This window comes from Chiloscyllium plagiosum, unplaced genomic scaffold (assembly GCF_037043375.1).
Source record: "Chiloscyllium plagiosum isolate Xiang-an unplaced genomic scaffold, Cpla_swu_hap1 HiC_scaffold_4, whole genome shotgun sequence".
Classification (NCBI taxonomy): domain Eukaryota; kingdom Metazoa; phylum Chordata; class Chondrichthyes; order Orectolobiformes; family Hemiscylliidae; genus Chiloscyllium; species Chiloscyllium plagiosum.
In genome coordinates, this window is record NW_028270142.1 from 46840106 (window position 1) to 46864856 (window position 24751).

The 24751-nt window shown below is 37.2% G+C and overlaps 1 protein-coding gene across 3 annotated transcripts in view; it reads left to right on the forward strand.

The window, feature by feature from the left end:
- znf236 (zinc finger protein 236) overlaps nucleotides 1-24751 on the forward strand; it is a 159325-nt gene that overhangs the window by 43303 nt on the left and 91271 nt on the right. For 2 of the 3 annotated variants that reach the window (XM_043688634.2, XM_087986227.1), the window contains exons 3-12: nucleotides 2196-2360; nucleotides 3291-3469; nucleotides 4586-4713; nucleotides 7244-7416; nucleotides 10722-10871; nucleotides 12524-12700; nucleotides 13865-14087; nucleotides 16392-16664; nucleotides 17907-18107; nucleotides 24229-24382. In XM_043688634.2, the coding sequence (XP_043544569.2) occupies nucleotides 2196-2360; nucleotides 3291-3469; nucleotides 4586-4713; nucleotides 7244-7416; nucleotides 10722-10871; nucleotides 12524-12700; nucleotides 13865-14087; nucleotides 16392-16664; nucleotides 17907-18107; nucleotides 24229-24382 (1823 nt within the window). Of the gene's footprint in view, nucleotides 1-2195; nucleotides 2361-3290; nucleotides 3470-4585; nucleotides 4714-7243; nucleotides 7417-10721; nucleotides 10872-12523; nucleotides 12701-13864; nucleotides 14088-16391; nucleotides 16665-17906; nucleotides 18108-24228; nucleotides 24383-24751 lie in introns of those variants that run through there. The other variant, XM_087986228.1, reaches the window with a different exon arrangement.

A 24751-nucleotide genomic window follows, 5' to 3' on the forward strand; every position in this document is an offset into this window, starting at 1 on the left:
GAATAGGCCCTTAATTGATTATTTAAGGGTCCTGGTTGCAGGGCAGGGTAATTTGGATGGAAATGGAAGGTGGTGGGGTTCAGAGACATCTCTACCTTGGTTAAATAGGTTGCCTTTCTGGCACCATATGAGACAAGATATTAGAACAGCCTTTTTTTTTGTCCAAAGGCTAGTTGATGCATAGGACAAACAGCTAATAAATCTTTTGATACAGTATTGATTAACCCCCACAAACGTCTGGTTGGAAATGTGCCACATGTCACCAGATGGTTGAATACAGCATGAGATGTGATAGTTATTATGGTTAATATTAGTGAACTGGGCTTGTCATCCTTCATAAAGAAGATATAGGAATGTGTAATATCTGCTTGAGACCAAAAAGCATTCTATCGGAAGTGACAGTTGCATGACTGGATAGATCACGTGATATCTGCAGTGAGTGAACTAGGTAACAGAATGGTCTTTGTGTTATTTCATGCTTTCTTATGTTGTTATGCTAAAAAATTTCATTAATTATTAAGCTTCCTTGTATAATTTAATGTTATGTACTCACTTTTGAAAGTTTGGTGAAATTTTAAATCATTCTACCCCTACTTATGGAAGAAAAGTGCAAAGATGGAAGAATAATAGAAAAATAAAACCTGGGCCTAAAAATTGTGCCTGCTTCTTCACGCACTACATGATCTCTTAAGTTGCAGAATAGAGGCCAGGAAGTGTATCTAACAGGAAACATCTCCAAACGGGACAAGAGCAAATTAAGCTTTCTTCACTTGTGTCTGAAACACCTGTCGTTAAGTGGCCTGATATCTGTTCCAAGTCATAGCTGCTAGGGTGTGCTTCGAGAGAGCCCATGCTATCTACTTTCCTTCAAGCCTTTATGACAGCTGCAGTGATAATTCTGTTTCACTGGGCCAAATGTAGTAGTATCAGAAGTGGAATTCAGCTTATGACTGTCTGTTTTGTTAAAGTACCTATTCGAGACGGCTCAGGGAATCCCAAATGGACTTGACCTGTAAGCCTCTCTTGGTTTGTCCTGGAGATCGTACTCTTGTGTTAGTCTGGAATACAAAATTTACAGACAGTTTAGTTTAAATTATTACCTTTTATTTACCAATGGCATCGATGTTACACTATAACATAGATAGCTACAAGCCAGGCTTGAGTTAAGGTTTTAAAACCATTAGCAGAGTAGTGGCGCCAGCTCTTACCTCCTAAGAGCTCTCTCAGGTTACTCCCCTTATTGTTGCAAACAAGCTGTCTTTATAGAGAAATTAGTATTGAGATTACAAAAACACACACATCCTTAATCAGATAAACAGCAATAAAATGGCAAAAATTTGTAGAGGAAGAGAACCAATTTATAGGTTTGAATTCACTTGACTAATTAAACTACATGCACATCAGAATGGGAAACCCTGATTAAGCCAGGCCAAATGGCCAATTGCTTTGGCTAGATAATTTTCCCTTTTAACAGTACATCATAATGAGAGTCTAGTGTAAACTATGTGGAAAAGGTCATAAGGTAACCTTGCTCAGCTAACATGCCCAGTATCATTGTCCTACAAAATGGCTTTTTAAAAAAATCATCTTAGATTCCTAAAATACACATTAAATTCATAACATTCCTGGATCTTGAGCTCCAGGGAACAATGCACAAACAATTCAGTCCCTGACAAGCAAGTGTACACTCAAATCAGATCACAAAGAGTTAACCTCTCCATTAGCTTCTCTCTCTCCCTCTCTGTGTCTCTCACTCACACTCACTCTCTTTCTCTCTCTCTCTCTCTCTCTCTCCTCACTCACACACACACACACACACACGGTATAAGGGGCTGAATGACATACTCCTGTTCCTATGCATATCCATAAGAAATAAGAGCAGGTGTAGGCATTCAGCCTTTGAGCCTCTTCCGCCATTCAATTAAATAGTGATTAATTTAACATGCCTCGCATCCACTTTTCTGCCCTTTCCCTATGACCCTCAATTCCTTTACACTCAAGAATCTACCTATCTCACCCTTAAATATATGTCAAGCCCCTTAAGAAACCATTCAGATCCAAGGTGAAATATTTGAAAAGCTGTAAATGTGTGTAATGTTTAATATTATATGATGGCTCTGTGTTAGCTCAGAAAAGTTATATACATTTTTAACACTTTGAAACTCATTACATTTTTGCTTTGTTTGTTAATGCAGCCTTACCGATGTGACCAATGCTCAACATCCTTTAATATGGAGATTAATCTCATATTGCACAAAGCTACTCACAATGCAATTGACCCGACTTGTCCCGTCTGCAGCAAGAAGTTCTCCCGTGTGGCCAGCCTTAAAGCTCACATCATGCTCCATGAAAAAGAGGAAGTAAGTTTTTTTACTGTTTTTAATCAACTTGCCCTTTATACCCAGTCAGATCTAAAATGAACCCTATTTCTTTACTTTCTTTATGCCAAAAAATTATGATAAACTAGAAAATGCCATTTAAACAAACCAGAAAACAATTTGCTGAAAAGATGTGAATATAAATTTATCCAGTTCTTAATAAGTTTTGAAACTGACAAAAAAAGAAGTGTTGAATGTTTCAAAGAAAACTAATTGAACAACTGTTTTACAGGATTATGATCTTCTGTAGCGATGCTTATGGTAAATTGGATGATTTTTCATTTTGTAAGGACAAGAAAGTTATACCATGTAATGTGCAACTTAAGAGTTGAGGAACAGTTTGTTCAGGGAAACGTTTTTTTAAATATTCAAATATGCTTAGCCATTGCTTCTCTCAATCATCCAGCATTTTAAGGTTGTTGCGTGTCAAAAGTGCAACATCATTTTGTGCAAGACATTATTTTACAACTTATTGTCTTCAGTAGTTTATAAAATTATTACAGGAATGCTAGAAATTTAAAATATCTATACTTATAATACACATTCGGTTAATCAATTAACATTTTTTATTGTCTGTTTGCTGTCTCAGGATTTGCAAGGTCCGATTAACTTATGCAATGTTTAATTATTGGCACGCACTTATTTCCAGTGTTTGAAATCTTAGCAGAAAGTAATTGATTATAAAATTGCAGCAGCCTGTGCTGTTTACTGGCATGCTAATCATTGAGAATTGGAAGAATTTGTAAGAATAAATTGTTTTTTAAAAATATCTATTTTTATGGCAGAATAGCAAATTTTATCAATTACCTGGCCAACATTGTGAACTTATTCAAGGCTGCAAACTCAAAAACTTTCGATGTGCAGATGTTGATATAGTTTCTAATGGTTTGACTTAATTTTCTCCTGTGGTAGAACCTGATCTGTACAGAATGTGGAGACGAATTTACCCTGCAGAGCCAACTTAGCAGGCACTTGGAAGAACATAGGCAGGAGCTAAATGGAAACCGAGTACACAACTGCAAGATTTGCACTAAGGAATTTGAAAGGCTTTCTCAGCTACGAGAACATATGAAATCACACTACAGGGTTAGGTATGTAAGGTTTTGAAACAAAGGTGCATTGTTTAGTCAGTGTGGATTTCTGGCAGTGCTCCACAAATTCAAGTGAATTGTAATGAAGTGATGAGGTACTGAAATATCCAAATACTTATTGAAATAATTGATTACTGGAAACTAAGTAATGTGAGGTGGGAGGAGAAAGGGGATCCTTGTTTGTAGTTGAATGATTAAAACCTGTCTGTTTGTTTCAATCATTCCAATCCATGATTCTAAGCCATCCTTCAAATCTAACTTTAATTTTAGGAGAGTGGGAATGCTTATTTTATCACCAGTAGTATGAAAGTGCCTTCCATTTATGGCTGCAGAAATAGTAATCAGAAGTTGATGGAGAAACAATTTTAAACTAATTGCATTGAAGTATTCATTTTAAGTATGTTACTGCTAGCATTAAAATTTCGTTAATTGACAATGCAAGGTCAGTAAGTCAAAACTCAAAGTTGATTGACAACTTGGCATTGAGCATCATTGTGAGCAGAGTGCAGAAGGAAGCATTTAGCAGGGTAGATTGCATAACAGAAAGGGATCTGGCCTGGATTTTCTTTTGTTGGAGTCAAGAGAAATTGATCAAATCCTTATGAGATGTGATTCTTCACCATCAGATGTTTCTTATTTGTGTTGTGCTTATAGTCTTAAACAAACAAGGAAAGGGAGATGGCCCAGAGGTAACTGCTGTGCTGTTGAAATTTCTAACCTCTATACAGCAACAACTTGCTTTTATATAACATCTTTTAATCTAATAAAACATTCTTCATGCTGTTGTGTGAAAATTAATCAGACAAAGCTTGTTACCAAGCCATATAAGTGACAAAAAGCTTGGTCAGAGAAATAGGTTTGAAGGAATATTTTGAAGGAAGAGTGGAGTGGGAGAGTTTCAGGGAGAGAAATTATGAAGCGTTGGAGTTGCATAAGCATTAGAAATTTCAAATTTGAATTCTAGCTGGACTAAGAACCCAAATATAAAAAATGCTGTGACGTGTAATTGCTTAGGAATGTGACATAGGTGGTGAATGTTGAATATTGTTTTTCTGCAAAATGTTACACAAACTTCAGAATGCTATTAATCAATGTTTTGTATCCCTTGATTGTCAGGTCATCGCTGTGTACCAAACAGTACAAACGACATGTTGATAGATCAGGCTTCTCTCATCGTTGTGAACATTGTGGAAAAACTTTTCAAAAGCCTAGTCAGTTGATTCGACACATCAGAATACATACAGGTGAGGTATCCTGTTGAAGCTAATTTAAGTCTGTTTATACCTTTTACTCAGATCATTTATATAATTGATTTTTCATGCATTTTATGTGCACAGTAAAAGAAAATAATGTTTAGGAATGGGTTATACATGGTGGTCAGCTTGTGTCTGTGAAATGTTCGTCCTTGGTTAATGCAAATAAGTAATTGTTTTAAAGCATTAATGAGGGTCTTCAAAATTTCAAAATCTGAATTACTATTGGATAACTGTTCTTAGAAAAAAAAAAGTAAAGGATTATTTGCAGATTTTGTATTGAATAGTCAAATGACTGTAAATGTATTGTCTTTAGCACATGGAATGTATAACATAGAAAAAGCCCATGTCAGTGGCCTTATACTTCACATAAACCTCCAATTTATTTTAATCATGCTAGCTTAAACATCTATTCATTTTTCCCACTTTAATTACCTAGCTTCTCCTTAAATATATTTGTCCCTTTTGCCTCACGTGTTAATATCTTTCACATTCTCAGCACACTCTAGGTTATCACAATTTCTCCTGATTTCCCTTTCACATTTATTAGTGACTGTCCAATATTTGTGGACCTTTTTAGATTTGGTCTCCACCAACAGAGGTGAGAACATCTGTATCCTGTTTCTCCTCAAAGTCTGCTTCTGGCTTACTCTATAAGCTTTGCTGCGTGTTTGCAGGTCAAATCACCACCCGCCCTCGCTCCATTCCCATTCTTTCACAGGTCCTATCCTTTCCAGACCTGAAGTACTATTTTTCCCAGCGTGAGACCCTTTTCTCATCCCACCTTCCAGTCCTTTTGATCAAAGCATCTGTCCTTTGCAATTCTGTGTTGCAGCTAAATATTTGGATGCCTTAAACATGGTGGCTCTGTGGTTAGCACTGCTGTCTCACAGCACCAGGGTCCCAGGTTCGATTCCAGTCTTGGGCGACTGCCTGTGGAGTTTGCACATTCTCCCCATGCACATTCTGCATGGGTTTCCTCTGGGTGCTCTGGTTTCCTCCCAGTCCAAAGATGTGCAGGTCAGGTGAATTGGCCATGCTAAATTGCCTGTAATGTTAAGTGCATTCATCAGAGGGAAATGGGTCTGGGTGGGTCACTCTTCGGAGGGTCGGTCTGGACTTGTTGGGCTGAAGGGTTTGTTTCCACACTGTACGGAATCTAATCTTAAAAAAAATCTAAACTGATGCATAAGCTGCAGATACGTTAAGCTGCATATTTATTGGAGACAAACTCCCAGATTTGTGCTGCTTCATAGCCCCAGGATTCTGACTGCATCCCACTCCACTTTCTATCCCAGCACCCAGTTTTCTCTGATTCACATTGCAGTAGCCTTAAGATACACTGTATAGACTGGCTTTCTTCATGATAAAGGAACATGGTTGTGAATAAATATTCAAAAGAAAGAAATCTAGGTAAGTTCATATCAAAAAGACATAGCCTAAAACTTAGAACCAAATCTTTTAGAGGTCAAATTAGGAAACACATTTACATATAGGTGCTGAAAGTTTGGAACTTGTGCAAATTGCAGTTGCAAGTAGGTATTTTATTGAATTTATATCTGAGACTGACAGACAAGCAAAAATGGGCAAAGGGAGATTTAGGAAGTTTGGCCATAGATCAACCGTGATATCATTGAAGGCAGACTAGGTCTAAAGGGCTATTAAAAGAGGTTCCTGTTCCAATGTTAAGAGTGGGAGATGGCCTGTAAATCAGTGATAGAAAAGATGACAGATATTTTAAGTAAAGCCTTGGTTTAAAAAAAACAGTGCCATGGGAGATCAGTTTGTGTATTAAAAAAATAGATACATGTGAATCACCTTAACTATGCTGTCAGTAAGTGGATATATTTAAATAAAAATAGCTTATGATGTGATAGATCCAGGATAATGAAAATTATTTGTGAGTGGAATGAAAGTTAACTGAGGTTGTGAAAAATACATGTATTTTTGTAAGAAACTCAATGTGTTAGAATTTACATCGTGCAGCTATCCATCTTTCTTAATGTTATGAACTGCTTAACCTAAAAATCATTCAGATACTTTAATATCTACCATAAAGGTATTTGCCTTGCTCTATTGCTAATTTTCAGTGATCTAATGTAAAATGATAATTATGCAACTAATTTTTAAATGTGAACTTCAGTAACTTGAGGTAAGCAACTAAAAATTTTTCTAAATACAGTTGATGAAACTAAAATCTGCCTTTTCATACAGTGTTAAAGTTGGGGTTTTGAACAAGTGCCTGTAAATATTTTCTGTTCAATTGCCAGGTGTTTAATTATTTGTAGGAAAATGAGAGACCTTGAACATTTACTGTCCTGAGTAAAGTTCTGTGAAATAGCACAATATTATTTGTGCCATTATCATTAAGTTAGCTCTGATGCACATCAAGTTATTGCTATAATATTAGTTAACTAGACTAAAAATATTGCCAGTACATTGTATAATAAGTACCATTTAAAAATTTTTTTGTACAAATATTTTGCCACTTACCAGCTTTCATTTTTATTCTGAAACTTAGGCGAACGACCATTTAAATGCAGTGATTGCGGAAAAGCTTTTAACCAGAAAGGGGCGCTACAAATCCACATGATCAAGCATACAGGCGAAAAACCCCATTTTTGTCTTTTCTGCCCAGCATCTTTTTCACAGAGGGGCAATCTACGAGCACATATACAGAGGGTTCATACTGAGGTATTGGTATTCCCTTAATGGGTAGTAAATGTTACAATCAGGCTCCATGACTTCATCCAGAGTTGAAGTGATTTAAATTTCTTACAGTATAGCTATTTGGTAATCTCGAAACTGCACCTCATCTTGTCGTTGCAACAATAAACAAACTGGCCAGTCTATTAATGTTTCAGTGAAGTATGGTAATTTCTGGGGTTCTTGTCTATTTTGATAATTATCCATTAATTAATTTCTTGTTTGTCAGCCAGCCTTATTAACCTTCTGCTATTTCCATGATTTCAGTTTTAGATGATTAGTAGAGAGTCCTAAAACATATATGCTGTATAGTTCTAGAGTAAAATCTAAAAGAAACTCCATATGTAGTATGAAATTAACATGTTCAATGTTGCTAAGATACTGATTAAGATGCCTTTTTGCACCTTTTTCAAAAGCTATCAGAATATTTTTCATTCCTGCTTTGAGACTTCCTTTTAATTGTCACATTCCTTTTACATGCACTTGCATGCAATTTTCTGCTGCCTGCAATCATTGAAGCCTGAATCAGGAGCCATGTGTAACAATGGTAATGAACTAACCTGAGACACTGCACATTTTCAATTGTGTCAACTAAAAAGCTCCTTTCAGCTGCTCAACTGTCAACTATGTTATGATTTCAAGTGATAATATTCTTAGTGGACAAGTCAGATCCCAGATTGAAACTTGACTTGATAGATCATTTTTTTCCCCTCTGTTTTGGTTTAAATGTGGTGGTCTTTTGATGAAACACAAACAAGCAATGCTGCAAATTAACAAATCTTAGGGCCTGGAGAATTGGGGGAAATTGATGCATACGTTTAAGTGAAGGAAACTAGGGATGCATAGGAGGATCAATTGAATGAAAGCAGAAGTGTCGTAGAGTGAAAACCTTTAATGCCTCTTGAACTGTTTATACTAATGTTTTCCAGACCCAGCTTCCAAGTTCTATCCTCCCATAAATGTGGCAACATCCAAACCTCAGTTGCCCATCAGATCCTGGTCATCTCTCACCTCTGTGCTCACTGACCAATGTTAGCAGGTTAAACATTGCCTCATTTTAGATTTTCGTCCTTGGTTTCAAATCCCTCTGTGACCTTGCCTCTCCCTATCTCAGTTTATATCATTCACTGAGCCTTTGAATATCTGCCCATTTCTAATTTTGGTCTCCTGAGCATCTGATCCATCATTAGTGTCTGACTTCAGCTGCTTCCTGAACTCTGAAATTCCAGAAGTCCCTCCTCCTGTCTATCTTGCTTTCCTCCTTCTAAGACAGTCCCTAAAATCTACCTTTGTCAACTCACTTAATATCTGCTTATGTGATTCCGTGTCAGATTTTCTTTGAGACTGCCGTATGTAATGCCTTATGACAAGTTAATTACATCTAAGACATGATCCAAATGCAAGTAGTTAGTTTTAGTGCTATAGGAGATAATGCAGATGGGGAGGAATTCCAAGTAAAGTCTCATGACAGCATGCGACTACTTGCTTTCAAATAAGTGATGATCCACAGATATTTATGCCAGTGTAGGAGGAAAATAATTTGCTGGCTGGTTACGGAACTGTCCACTTCACTTCAGTTCTGCCTCTTTCAGCTTCCCTGTGCTGATCGAAAGAAGAAAACCTAAGGCTGTAATTGACCCCTCAAGTCGAATAGCCAGCCCAATCTGTGTAACGTATTTTGATGATGTAGATAACTGCAGCAAAAGCTTTGATTAGGTTATATAATAATGTCTAGTAGTCAAAATGATTCCAGATTATTGCAGTACCGTTGTCCTCTGATATTTGAGCTGTAATTATAAATAAAATCTCCCTTAACATGGCTAATTTCTAAGCTGATGCTTTATGTTCATTTGTTAACGTAATTCAGTTTAATTTTATTCCACTTATTAATCTCAATTATTAATAATAGAATAGATGTATTAAAAGAAAAAAGTAAGAGTAGATATTTGTTTGAAAATATAACAAAATTGATTTTAACCCTAAAGTGGGAGAACACACAATTAGTTGCTGCCCTAAGTTTCAGATGTTTTAACTTCCCAATCTAATTTAAATGCCACATAAAATGGACAGAAAGGTGATACAGAGTGACTTGGCAGACTTGAAGGTATGCTGGGTAGAGAATCAGGTTTAGATAGGTCTGTGGGAGAGGTTGGGTGAACCTACTGCAGCAAAGAAAACAACTTTCCTTTGTGGAACCCAGGACATCAGTTCTACTGGCCCTACAAAGGGAATGTTTTGCATTTTTTTTCTTGGAGGGTCATTTCTGCCTGCAGGACAAGGCACAGCCTGGTGGGGAAGCGTGAGTAGACTCCTGACTTTAGGCTCCCAACAATATAGTACAAACCCAATTGGCATCAATTCTTGAGTCCTGTTTTAAATGGAGCTTCTTCTATAGCTGTAGTGTCCTGTGTGATGGAGGAAAGGATTGAATTTTAAGATAGGTAAATAAGCTGCCCATATGAACTGCTGATCTGCTCAGTGCTATTAAAGTCAATTAAATTAATATAGTTGGATTGTGACATTCTATACAAGGTTTTAGAAGGAAAAGACATCCATTTATTACTTGAGATTCATTGTAAAGAAATGTCTGAAGTGCTATTTTCAATCTCGTGATTTGCAATTGATCATTCTGTTTAGCATTCTATGACACTGGATTAGCAATGAAAGTTCTCGACTAGCTATTTTTACAGGATGCAACTTAATATTTTTTAAGCACTACTAATCAAATAGTGTTTTTTTTTGAGGCATTTCTCTCAACACATCATGATGTCTTTGGACACAGTATGACATTTTTGTACAAAGTCCCACTTTTTGCTTTTCTTTGCAATGCCAATTATAATTATGGAAATACTGTGAAGCATTGATTAGATTAGATTCCCTACAGTGTGGAAACAGGCCCTTTGGCCCAACCAGTCCACACTGATCCTCCGAAGGGTAACCCACTCAGACCCACTTCCCTCTGACTAATGCACTTATCACTATGGGCAATTTAGCGTGGCCAATTCACCTGACCTGCACATCTTTTGACTGAGAGAGGAAATCCACGCAGACACTGGGAGAATGTGCAGACTCCACGCAGTCGCCCGAGGCTGGAATTGAACCTGGGAACCTGGTGCTGTGAGGCAGCAGTGCTAACCACTGAGCCACCGTGCCGCCCCATGTAGTGTTTAAAATCTCATTAACCTCACTAGCCATTATGACAAAGTTACTATAGCTTTGTTTAATTATAATATGTATTTTGTTTATTTATGAAAGTGTTTTGTCTTTCATTTTATCTATTTTTTTTCAAAAAGGTGAAGGATGGTGACCAACCAGCATATCAATGTGAGGAATGCAGTTGTGTATTCAGAAAACTGGGAAGCCTTAATGCACACATCAGCAGGATGCACTCAGATGGATCAGAATCATCTCGAGTGATCACTGACACCGGCCACAGTGTACTGGTAAATTGAATTTGTGTGATTCCGGCTTTATTGTTAATCTCTCATTCAGGAAATATTGGGGTAACATTGAAGAAATACATATTGTATGTTCCATTTGGACTAATTTCTAAAGAGTCAAATGTCCAAACATTACAGTAAAGCACCACATTACATTGTAGTGTATCACATATAGCAGTATGTCTCAAAATGTTACATTAAAGTAATGTCGGAGATAGTGGCATTTTTGTGATATCACTGGATTGATAATCCAAAAACCAGGCAATGCTCTGGGAATATATGCAGTTGGTGAAATTTTAATTCAATTCATAAAGATCTTTAATAGTCTCTGTCATGGTGACCATGAAAATGCCACTGTTTGATATGCAAAGCCCAATTGTTTCACTAATGTCCTTTTAGGGAAGGAAATTTGCTGTCCTTCTTCAAGCTGTCCTACATGGGACTTGAGACGTACAGCATACCCTACCAAGCCACAATTCAACAATGCAAACCTTGTCAGTAATGCCCACGACTTGTGAAAGGAAAAAATACAACCAATTTCTTTGTATTTGACTGTTTCTGGTACCTATCTATCCACCCTGTGGTATAACCTCCTCTCGTCATCTGCAGTTTATTCTGCTTCTTAATTTATTATAATGATCAACTTTGATAATGTTTCTTCTCCGCCTTCACCAAATCATTTACAAAAATGAAAAGCAATGGAAGCTTTAGCATGCGCACACTATTTCTCGCAACCTTCCACATCCCAACCACTCAAAAATGAAGCTATTTAAATTCACTTTGTCTTCTAGCTTTGTCTATCTATAGTCTCTTTAATATTTTGTACGTTAGTGTCTTTAGTAGGATCTTATCAAATACCTTCTGAACAATTTACAGTATCTACCACATTTACTTCCATACATAAACCTCTGACATATGTAATCTGTCTTGTAGAATAATTATCCAGTTATGCTCTGTTCCCTCCTATTACTGTCTATTCATTTATATTGATTACTTTGTTATAAATGAGTCTGTCATGTACAGTAAAAATTCTCAATGATTTGACAAATGTCTTGCCTTCATTGTTATTGAAAAGCAATTACATCTGGACATTTACTTTTTCATTTTGAGCATTCAGTCTGCATGTATACGCAGACTATGGAATACCAAAATATGTCAAGGTAGACAAAGCTGTTATAATTTTGATCTGTTGATTGTAATAGTATGAGTGCAGCATTTTTGTGGCACAATGAAATACAGTTCTTTTAAAAACAGGTCTGTAACATTATCAGGACATTGGATTCACAATGACTGAAATGTTAAATTCTGTTCCATTACTTGATATTTTGGAATCAAGTTCCCTAACTCTTGTTAATTCTTTGCTGTTGCCTTTAAACACCTTTTCTTGCATGATATTTGCAAGGAGTTAACCATTTAAAGTAAATAAATTAGTGAGCAAAGAAGTTAGAGTGATCAGCTTTACAGGGCTAATTTGTGAAGGCCCCAATTGTAAAGTATTTTTGCATTATTTTATGTGAGTAATGTACAATGCTTTAAAGTTTTTTTGTATTGGTTTGTCTAAAATAATGTGGTTCCTTAGAACAGTGTAAGGCTGTAAGCTGTTGTAAATTACAAACTGCTTTTGTCCTCTTTTATTTATTTTCTCATGTCAACAGACAGCTGGGTCATCGCCAGTAACCTCTGCAGGAGGTCACCAAGGAGCACAAGCTGTAACTGATGTAATACAGCAGCTTCTGGAGCTGTCAGAGCAGGTTACTGGAGAGGGAACACAGTCTCAGCAACCAGTACAGCAAATCACCATTGAAGGCAGTATTAATCAGGATATCTTGCAAGTGAGTTTCCCGTTTCCACTTCTTCTTCAACTAAAGAAATCATATTCAAATAGCACTGTAGAATGATGAATTTTTGAAGATCTAGCAGCATCTTTGGTGAATGAAACAAAATTAACATTTCAAGTCCAATATGATTCTTGTTCCAAAGACTAGCCTTGAGCTTAAAGCATGTGCTCACTTACATTGCACTGTAAATCCCCTCTTGCACTCATACACTCCCTCACTTCTCAGTCTAACCCCTGACTTACCTTATTGGGTTTATCCTTTCACAATAGTTTTCAAAGTGTTTGCTGGTCGTTTAAACTTCACAACACGACCCTAGATGCTTTCATGGAACCCAAGGGCATAGTCTCAGAATAAAGAGGTGCCAATTTAAGATTGAGATGAGGAAAAATTTCTTTTCTCAGAGGGTTGAAAATCTTTGGAACTCTTTACCACAGAGAGCTGTGGGGGCGAAGTCCTTTGTATATTTATGTCTGAAATAGATTCTTGAGCAGTAGGGCAATCTAGAATTATTGGGAAAGAGCAGGAAAGTGGATGTGAGGAATATCAGATCAGCCATGATCCTACTGAATGTCGGAGCAGGCTCAAAGGATCAAACAGCCTACTTGTGTTCCTATTCCTTAAGGTCTTGAAAGGATGTGTAGGGTTCCATACCAATTTTCTCTGCTACTAGATTTAACGTTTCCTCAAAAGGTTTATAACTGGAGGCTACTATTCCGGGATTTCCAGTGTAGCAGTCATAATTTTTTAATCCGTTTAGGGTCAGAAATAGGGTTTCCTACCCTGATTGGTATTTCTGGGCCAATGAGTTAGGTGCCCACTTTTGTTTTCTTTAAACAGTTCTGGAGATTAGAATTCTGAACCAGATTACAGAGAGGCATAGATTGATTGAAGGCTCTCTGAACCTTATTAGATCGATAACAGAGTAGCCACTTAATAAAAATATGCCTATAGAACCTACTAAGTGGTTTCTGTGACAGATTGTGGAAATATTTATATCCTTTTATTTCAGTGTTTGTATGGCATTGCTCTGCCCGTAAACTGCTGTCAAAGTTAGTTTTTGAAAGCTACCTTGTTAACTTATGAATAGTTTTGTTTTATGTACCAGTTCTAATTTTTATCATCTTAAATGCTATTTTTCTTTTTTAAATTGAAATCCAGCAAGCCTTAGAAAATAGTGGACTGACAACTATTCCCATTCAAGCACATCAATCTGACTCTGGTCATCAAAGGTCTTCATTATCACGAAGTCAGTCCCAGGATGTACAGACTGCCCCTCTTCAACCGACTCCATCTTCTACTCCGCAATCTCACCAACAACGAATGGAAAAACTGTCTGGCAAAGAGAATGTGGATGTGGTGAAAAAGATGATGATGTATCCGGGTAAGTCTGAAAATATGAGATCTGGGAAGACTATATTCTTTTTCAATCTTACATATATGTGAATATTATTGGTAATGAAAGATTTTGTTTGAGTGAACAAGGACAAAGATCCTTGGCAACGGAACTGCTTGAGATATGAGGGAGAATTGCTTTAATACAGTTGCTGTGTTCTGAAATGCACTCAGGAATAGTGGTACAGTCGTTCTGGTATAACGCACATTTCGTTAACACTAATTGGCTGTACTGCATTGTCAATACTGTTTAGATAACGCAAACATTCTATTAAACACAATCTTGTACAGCACGATTTTCTATAGCACAGGGTTGCAAAGAAACACAACTGTCATGTTATAGCAGAATGACCTGTAGGAGCAAATTCAGTCATAACTTAGAAAAATTGTATGGTTATGTGAAACAGGATGGAGTGGAATTTATGGAATAGCTTGATCAAATAACCAGAACTTAAATGATGGGCCAAAAGACTGCAGCTTCTGCTGTACAAGTCTATGGTGTTTGAAGAATAATACACAAATGCTGTTTCTTTTTCATCTTGGTTTGCTGTGACAACAAAATTATATGAAAGATTAATATAACAGACACAAAGTCCAATCAATTATTTAACCAGTACCAACTGCTGTGTATGACTAAATGTTGCTTAGACAGAAGTTCCAACTTTGCAAGGTGTTATAACTACCTTTTTTATTAAATATGTGATCCTTGATTTTTTCTTCAAGAGGGTATTAATAACTTGGAGATAGGAGTAGGCCATTCAGCCCATCCACCTGCCCTGCCATTCATGATGAACATGGCTGATTGAATATTTCAAAGCCTTTACCCCATCTTCATGATCTGCGTGCCACTGGTAAACAGAAACCTATCAATCTCTACCTTAGACAATCTCAAAGGCTGAAGCACCACAATCTTTGTGGTCGAGAATTGCAAAGCTTCACAGCCCTCTGAATACTATAGTTTCTCCTCATCTCCAACCCATGTGGCTTTCAGAAAAGTTTTAGAAGAGAGATTTCTTGGTCCTTGCTAATTCTGCTGTTACAGCACTTACGGATTGCTTGGACTCTTTTGCTAGAGCAATAGCTGTTTTCTGATACTTCCTTTGTGTTTGCCTGTCCAAGAATCTTCTCTGATGCTGACTCTCAGAATTTCTCCTGGGGATTTGCGCAAAATGGCTTTCTAAATTTTCTCTGTCACGACACAAAGTAAAATAGCTGCTATGTTAATTTCAAATCAACTGTTATTCAACTGGGTAAGTAAGTTACTCAAGCTGGAATCCCTTTTGAAGTTGTGAAGCATTGCAACTTTTAGAAAATTCGTTGGACTGTCCAGGGGGAGTCTCCTGCGTTTCAACGACTCTTCGTATAGCCAACTTCAGAAATAGAGGAGAAAGTGAGGTCTGCAGATGCTGGAGATCAGAGATGGAAATGTGTTGCTGGAAAAACGCAGCAGGTCAGGCAGCATCTAGGAAACAGGAGAATCGACGTTTCGGGCGTTAGCCCTTCTCCTTCCTGAAGAAGGGCTAACGCCCGAAACGTCGATTCTCCTGTTCCCTAGATGCTGCCTGACCTGCTGCGTTTGTCCAGCAACACATTTCCATCAACTTCAGAAATAGCCAAATCTGACCAACTTTAAATAAACATTCGTGAAGACAGTTGTTGATGAATGTTTAAAGCCTATGTCTCCTAGTCAGAAAGCATTTTAACTTCATACTTAAAGGTCTTGATGAAAAATAAATATTTACAATATCATAATTACATGTTCATGACAGGTGCTTACAATCTCATTCTCAATGGTACTTCAGGATGAGCAGTAAATGCTGACCTTGCCAGTGATGCTACATTAACATGAGCTAATAGTTTCTAGCAGTGTAAACACAGTTGTTTTGCTCAAATGCTCTTCCCTTTCTTATAAGTATATTTGAATTGGAAATGTGAAATGCCAAGTGAAACTGAAAAGTTTAGATTTATCCAGCCAACTCCTTCCAGTTACTATAATGTGAAGAAAGAGACTAAACTTGTACTGAGGTTTATTATACAATTTCTATTTGGTTAATCAAGGTTGAAAACAAAAACCAGATGAATCAGAGTAGGGGCCATTACTGAATTTGGCAAAGGAAAAACTGATCAGTTATAATTAGTTCCTCAGACTTGAGCATCTGATAAACAGGAGATTGTGCTGTACATTTCAGAACAGTAAGGATACTACTTAGGAGTACATGGTTTTACCTAAATTTGAAAATAAATACAGAAATGTTCACAATTAGCTGATTTTTGTTTTCTTTTATAATCCTAGGATCTGTCCGTCGGGTGAATGGAATTAGATGGCACATGTGTACGTACTGCACAAAAGAATTTAAAAAGCCTAGTGATCTGGTACGACATATTCGTATTCACACTCATGAAAAACCATACAAGTGCACTCAGTGTTTCCGGGCATTTGCTGTGAAAAGTACCCTCACTGCTCACATGAAGACACACACTGGCATCAAGGAGTTCAGATGTCCCATGTGTGCAAAGATGTTTTCTACTCAAGGGAGTTTAAAGGTTCATCTTCGGCTACACACAGGTACTGTCACCCTTTGAAAAGATTCTTCTGTAAATTTGAATTTTGTTTCACATAATAACCCAGAGATATTCTGAAGGAAAGTTTTTCGATTAATCTAAATAGGATTTATATTATTGCGGAGTATGGAACAAACACACTATTTGCAGTCTTCTCTCTTTTAACAACGGTATTGATTTCAAACAATATGGAATCATCAATTCTAGAATGTCAAAGTAGTTGATCGAAGTAGTATACTGTAAAGGAAAAGAGGCTTGCATTCATTCAGTGCCTTTCATGATTCCAGTCTGTCCTAAAGTGCTTCATAGCTAATGAAGTACCTGTGCTCACTACTTTTTGGTACAGGGACAAGAATGCTACCCACTTAGCCATAGCTGGCATTCTTCTAATGGAGGTTTCTGGGGAGAAGGCCATTTTGTTCTCATCTATTGTGAACTCTCCAGAGAGGTATTGTAAGACATAATAGAGGGAACATGGTTCTCAGAGAATGAACTGAAACATTTACTTACACACCATAATGTAGTATTATTTTAATCCAACTTTTTCATGAAATCACATGCCAAGAAATATTCAATATTTAGGAACCTCAAATTTATTGCTAAATGGCTAAAATCAACATAAAATACACGTTAATAAGGGGATATGTCATTGTACCATTTGCTGCTGGGCGAGGCTTAAATTTGATTAGGTAGAACATGAGAGTGGGTGACACACAGGATAGTGGGGTAGGGGCAGTCTTTTGCTCCTCCTGGCTCTACAATCAGGCTAGTTATTTCATTGTTGATTTATGGTGTTTTAAGTGTTTGGGTGCCCTGATGTCTCATGCCAAAGCAATGTTGTTGTAGGAGTGTTAAGTTAAATTAGTTACCTTATTTGCATGTGCAGAGTGGTAAACATCTGCTACAGATATAAGTGAAGGGCTACTATCATGCTTGTCCAAAATGGTGGGTAGCCCACCTCTGATCTATAATGCAGTTCTTATTCCTGTTTAGCATTTGAGGCACTCGTGCAGTTTGTGACTTAAAAGACACCAAGTTCAGCTACCTCGCCAAATGGGAAGCCCAGAAACCACGGTTGAAAAATGTGTCAAAGATGTTCAAAACACTTGCACAGTTCTTGAGTCATTGAAATAAAATCCCAAACTAGAATAAATAATGCCATTGCGTTTAATCAATCAGGACTTCCACAGTAATTTTTTTTTCTAACTCTTTCTCCATTTCTTTTCTTTCCTATTATCATAATCAGGAGCCAGACCTTTTGATTGTCCACACTGTGACAAAAAGTTCCGCACCTCAGGGCATCGCAAAAGTCACATTGCTTCACACTTCAAAAATTTACAGCTTAAAAAACGGTTTCCACGCAAACCAGCCAAGACACGAATTTTAAAAAGCAGTATCACGTTAACTGACATACCTCTTCAGGAGCCTATCCTCATCACTGATTCAGGTGAGCATTTGAATCACACAAGAGTTCATGAGATGTATGTAATGAAATGGTTCTCTGTAGAAAACTAAACTGATCTATATTTAAAAGGCAATAAAAAGGCATTGAACAATTTGAAATGTTTAATTGATGCACCCTGACTTGAACAAAAAGGAGAATTGAGTGATGCTTTTGCACAGTTTTATCACATTGCTTTTAATCAAAAAAGCTTTGTTTTAACCATTGGAAAGATATTGGAGTGCACTTGAGTTTGGTTTTATCTTCGGATGAATATGTTAATTTATAATCCAATACCAGTTAACTTTGTTTTGTTAATGAGTGCAGAGCTACCTCGTGGGTTATTATCGAATCCCTCCTCCTATTTCCTTTTCTGTAACTGATGGCTCTGCTGCAGAGACTAATCTTTAGTAGATTGCGCTCTTTTCTCTGGGGGGGTGGGGGTGGGGAAGAAGAGAAAACTAGACACATTGAAACTGCTGGCACAATCATTTTTCCTTTTAATGGTCACTGGTTCTCCTCTGGGCATAAATGTCTGAATTTAATGAATGTGATTGTAGGATGGGAGTGGGGAATGTTGGTCTCAGCCACTGGCTGCATTGCCTCTTGAGAAGGCCTATCATATTAATTGCCTCACTTATACTCAACCGGGCGCAGGTATTCTCCAAGATCAGAAAGAAGCTAGGACGACCACCATGGCGATAGTGGCTGCTGCCAGAATCTGGATCCCAGACCACAGTTGAATGATAGGAACAGTTGGGCAAGAAGAGCAGTGAGGGACGATAGCAGCAATCAGTGGAACCCCTTCCTGATGCTGAGTAGAAAGGTTACCTATTGTCCTTCCTGCCATAGACTTAATTGGGAATGCAGCCAATCCCTACCCTCTCACCTCCTGCCTGAATAAATGGCATTGTCACCAAACTCCTCCTGTAGAACAGTGTTGAATTCTGCCCAAAGTCTCAAAGCTAGTAAGCACAAAGTTCTTTGTTGATGTTTTCAGCTAATGGCAGCTTGTCAGTCGCCCACCTCATTTATTGACATTGCATTGGAAGAGGTAGGTACAGAAAGCATCTATGCTTCCCGTGATGTCTAATCTCCACAATGTAAGCAGACAAGCATGGAAACCTGCCAGTAGAACTCCTGTTTCACATTCTGTCCATTCCCCCATTCTACCCTTTCAGACTTAGACATTTTAGTGCCTGCCTTGTTTTGCCTTAGGTACCTTGTCAGAATTGTAAAACTGATTAATGAGCAACCTTGCTGATGACCACATGGTTATTTTGCTCCAGGCGATAAACATGAGGTTCATCCTTTTAAGATGAGGCTACTGATTATATTCCAGTGCGGAATGTTATTGTATTTCCTGTGTCTTTTAGAATCACAGAATTGTTGCAACAATCAAGGAAATTATTTAGCCCATTGTGTCTGTGCTTGCTGCCCAAATGACCAAAGTACCAAAATTCATTTCCCCACCTTCTCCCCATAATGTGCATATTATTACTTTCACATAATAATGTGTTTCCTCTTGAACATTACGAGTGAACTCGCCTCCATACACTTTAAGATATCACATTCCAGATCATTTTCTTTTTAATGCAGAAAATAATTATCTTCATGTCTGTGTTCCTTCTTTTATGAATTACCTTAATTTTGTGCCCACTTGTTTCCAAACCATTCTCTAGTGGAAATAGTTTCTCTTTGCCTACTTTGTCCAGACCCTTAGGACTTTGAATATTGCTATCAAATTGCAACCTGTTTTTTTTTCTCCAAGGAAAACAACTTCCAACGTCTCCAAGTTACCAACATAACTGAAGTTCCTCATCTGTGGAATCATTCTCATGAAGTCATGAGATCCAAATATACAGTCTTAAGACATCCACCGCACATTTTTAACAATTCAACTTTTAAAAACCTCATGTGATATCAATACAAAAGCAAAATACTGCTGTCAGAAAATCCTGAAAATAAGAAGCAGTTAGGGCAGCGACCTGAATCCTTTACCACTAAAATTCTTTCATTATAATGGGTGCTCTGCTTTCCTTTGTAATGCTATTTGTTAATTAATTGATCATTTTCCATTACTTTTAAATGAATGCAGACAGGAAGGGAGAGATCCTTTTAAAATAAATCCTATCTGCTCTTCTGACATTATATTATGCATTATTCTTGTCCAACATAAAAGTCAGTAAGTATAAAATCAGTCAATTGTTAACTAAGTTTTTTTAATAGGTTTTGATAATGTTTCTTCAACTGTGACAACTTGCAATATTGCTACAAAACTTTGACATGGTATCTTTGAGATGGGAAAACCTCCCAAAGTGCTTCACAGAAGAGTTATTAGACAAAATTTGATGTTTTTAAAATTTTCTTATGACACAATAGTGTTGTTAACAAGGTTGGCATTTGTTGCACATCCCAATTTGCTCTCAAGAAATCCACTTTGAGTGGCTGGTACAGATGCACTTGCAATATTGTTAGGAAGGAAATTCTAGAATTTTGATTCGGTAGCAGGGAAGGAATGGTTGTGTAGTTTCAGGATTCTATGTAGATCGGTGGGGAATTTTCAGGTTTTTTTTAATTCACTCATGGCGTAAGTATTACTGGCTAGGCAAGCATTTGCTGCTAATCCTTATTTACCTAGAGGACAGTTAAGAATCATTGCTATGGCTCTGGTGTCATATGTACACCAAAACAATGAGAAGGATATATTTCCTTACAGTCAGTGAACCAGTTGGGTTTTTATGACAATCGATAATATTAGGCCAGTTTTTAAAATTTAAATTTTTATTTCAGCATCTGCCATGGTGTGATTCAAATCCATGTTCGTGGAACATTAGTCTGGGGTTCTGGATTACTAGTCAAGTGACATTACCACTATGCCACTACATTCCCCCCTAAAGTCTGGTGTTTGCATTTTTCTGTTTCATTTGTCCTTCTTGGTGGTAGAGGTCAGTTGTTTGGAAGGAAGGTGTTGTCAGAAAATTCTGATTAGGATGCTGCAGTGTATCTTTTATGTTGTACACACTGTTGATACCAAGCACTAATGGTGGAGGGACTGAATATTTAAGTTGGCAGATCGGGTGCCAGTCAAGTGGGCAGTTTTGCCTGCGATAATGTCAGGCTTGTCATTTGAAATATTCTCATTTAGCCAAATGGCAAGTAATCCATGGCACCTCCTGACTTATGTTTTGTAGATTGTGGACAGGCTTTGGGGAGTCAGGAGTTGAGTCACTCATCTCTGAATTTCCAGCCTCTGAACTGTCATTATAATGACAATATTTGTCTGCTTTTGAAGTTTCTGATTAATAGTAATCTGCAGAATGTTAGTAATGGGTGAATTTGGTGATGGTAATGTTATTTCATGATTTGATTAGGTTTTCTCTTGTTTGAGATCGGCGCTGCTTGCACTTGTTTGACACAAATGTTACACTGAATTGCATAGAGATTTTGTGACCAATAACTGAAAAGCTGTGGAATCCAAGGAGCATCTTAAGAGAAGGGTGAATGAGTTTAAGGAGGGAATTCCAGTGTAGTCAAGTCTGCTGAAAAACGAATCTTGATAGTGAATAAAAAATCAGGAATATACAAGAGGCCATGAGCATAGAGATCGCTGAAAATTATGGGGCTGTGGGTGTTTACGAGGACGGAGAGGACTGAGGGATTTGAAAGGGAGGAGAATTTTTTTTTTTCAGGTAGTTATGAGACCTGAGCCAGGAACAGCTGTCTGCTCACATGGTTTGGTGTAAGGTTCTGTTTTATAGCCTCTGAAGTGCCTTCAGATGTTTATCATGTTAAAGGTGCTATATAAGTATTATTAGTTTTTTGTTTAAAGTTGAGGCATTAATGAACTGGAATGAATGCGGGTCAGAGAGTACCGGTATCTTGAAGTGAATAGAAACCATAAATATAAATAGAAAATTTAATAATCCTTTACAATTCATTTTAAATGTTTTGCCCAGTGAAACTACATGGGTGTTAAGCCACGTCCTGTAGTTTTTGATGAGGATCAATTGAAGCTTCAGCTATTTGTGGGTGTACGTCGTAGATACTCCAGTATCCATTGCAGCATGGGGCAAATGATTTTTATTCCTTGATTTAAAACAAGAGGTTGACATTTTGAGATCTCAGTTCAACTTTCAATTGCATCCTCTGGAGAAACCACAGATATAAAGTTTTCACGTAGGTTTAAAAAATACGTTACTATATAATCACTCTTCAGTTAAATGGTTTATAAAGGCCAAGCCTTGGATATTGGTATGTTACTTGAAGTGCCTTTTGCCTTTCTTGCACATTTATATTTAAGAAAAGCATTTGAAGCAATAATGTGTTTGATTTGAGATTGTACAAGCTGAATACGTAATGTGATCGCAGAATGCCCTTCACTGTTCTCTTAAGATACTCCTTAAAACTTACTACCATGCCTGAGCATTCAGTTATTTGTTCCGGTGTGTGATTCAGTGTAATATTTGTGTCAAGCAAGTGCAGGCTGTGTCCATCTCCAACTGGAAGAAACCGAACTAGACCTACTTGACATGCAATAATGTTGCATTACAATTCCCCTTTCTACGAGCATCCTGGGGATTATTCCTTCTGGAAAAAAAAATCATGATTTCTTCCGATTTACTTTTGTGTCCAATGGGATCAGATCTGTCTGAAGTGTTATCAACCAGTATCTGCAGTCCTCACTTTCAACCAGTAAGGTCAGAGATACCTTTAGACCAGTTGGAGCTAGGAAACAAGTGATGGTTATATGTTCATTATGGGACCGTTTGGTGAGAACTGCATGTATACTTTACATAGAGAATAAATAATGGGTATTTTAGAGTTTGAAATAAAGTTGGAATAAAACTCTGAACACTAACTGACCAACTTTTTAAACTGAGGTATTTAAACAGTGGATGATTCTGATCCATCACCGTCTAAGTTATAGGCCCAGCACATATCTGCTGTGCCATTCTGCTCAGCTGAAAGATTCACTGGGTTGAAATGCAGAATTGCCCTGGTGGACTTTATACCAAGGCTTAATGTGTTGTCCAGGTAACATGAAAGATTATTTCATTCGCTGAGCAATTCTCTTTGTTGGAGCAAATTACATTATATAAAAGAGCTGCAAATTGTGTTCTTTTTCTTCAGTCCTTAGTTAAATGGAGTAAGCTGAGCTGTCTTCTCTGCAACTGAAATTAATATTAGCAGGTATAATGTGAAAAATAACAAGATTGAAAATCGAAACTATAAGCACCACTTGCTGTACATGCACAGCCAGTCTATCTGTCTCTGGGGAGAGAGGGAAGGAGAAGGTGTAGGTTAACTTTTCAAATCTGAATCCCCTCTTAGAATTGAAGAAAGGATATTTTTTTTTTGTTTTGCTGAGGATTTCTCATGCTTTCCTTGTTCCAGTGCTGATTCTCAAAGTTATTCATGCACCTTTACAATCTTCAGGTTCAATTGATGTGTGTATCTCTGAAGTTTTTGATTTTAGTTTTAGTTTTGGTAAAGCTATGCATGGTGGTTAACAGCACAAAACACAACTTCAAAAATACAGCTACGTAGCTGATTATAGAATCGGGAAACTCACAATATGAGCATGTTTCCAAGATTTATTAAATAGTCACATTTTATTCATTATAACTATAAATTATACGTTAGATGTCTAGTTTTGCAATTTAAGATTGTTTCTGGTAAGTTTATTTTAAATAGGGTCTCTTTGGTACTACGAATTTTCCTGCAGCTCACTTTCACTTTCTCTTTTACCTTGGAACTAAATCTATTACAGACCCTTATTTGCAGCAACACACAAAAAAAATCAGAATTGTGCAATTAGTTGGCAGTTTGTCTGTAATAATCATCTGTTTTGAGGGTTTCTGGATGTTCAGCCTAACCAAGGCACGTTGATAAGTTAATCCCATTATTTAACATCAGTTATATTGTGTAACGTTGTGTAACTGTTTTACAAGTTTAAACAATAAAATTGTTGCAAGCAACTTTGTGGTAAGCGACTACTGGAGGCAATACCTGATTCATTTTCATTTCTGTTGATCGCTTTCGTTTTTTAACCCAGGTTAAAACTGTGACTTTTTTTAGACAAAAATAAAGTTCATTTAAAAGCTTGACTTCTTTTTCAATGTAGGTCTCATTCAGCAAACACCACGGAATAGCCAGTTATACAGTCATTACCTGGCCAATGGCATCATGTCTGATGGACTAGGAGGGGATAGGCCATACAAATGTGCATATTGCAACAAGGGTTTTAAAAAGTCTAGCCATCTTAAACAACATATCAGGTACGAATGATATGATAGCTTGTTTAAATTGTTTGGGAGCTGGGAAGTGGTATCTTGGCAAGATTGCATGCAGTTTCTCTAGTTGATACTGTTATAGAATCAGGAAGTGCAGGAGGAGGCTGTTTGGTCCATCGTGTCTGTGTTTAGTCTTTAAAAGAATTATCCACCTAGTCTTGTTCCCTTGCTCTATTCCCATTGTCCTACAAATTACTTACTTTCAAGTTTATATCTAATTCCATTTGGAAGCCCTGTTGAACCTGCTTTTGTCCTTATAGGTATTCAGTTTAATGAAATTTGTTGAAAAGTGGATAAGTTGTATATTTTGATATTTTATATTATAGTTGCATGTTAATTACAAAATTGCTCCAA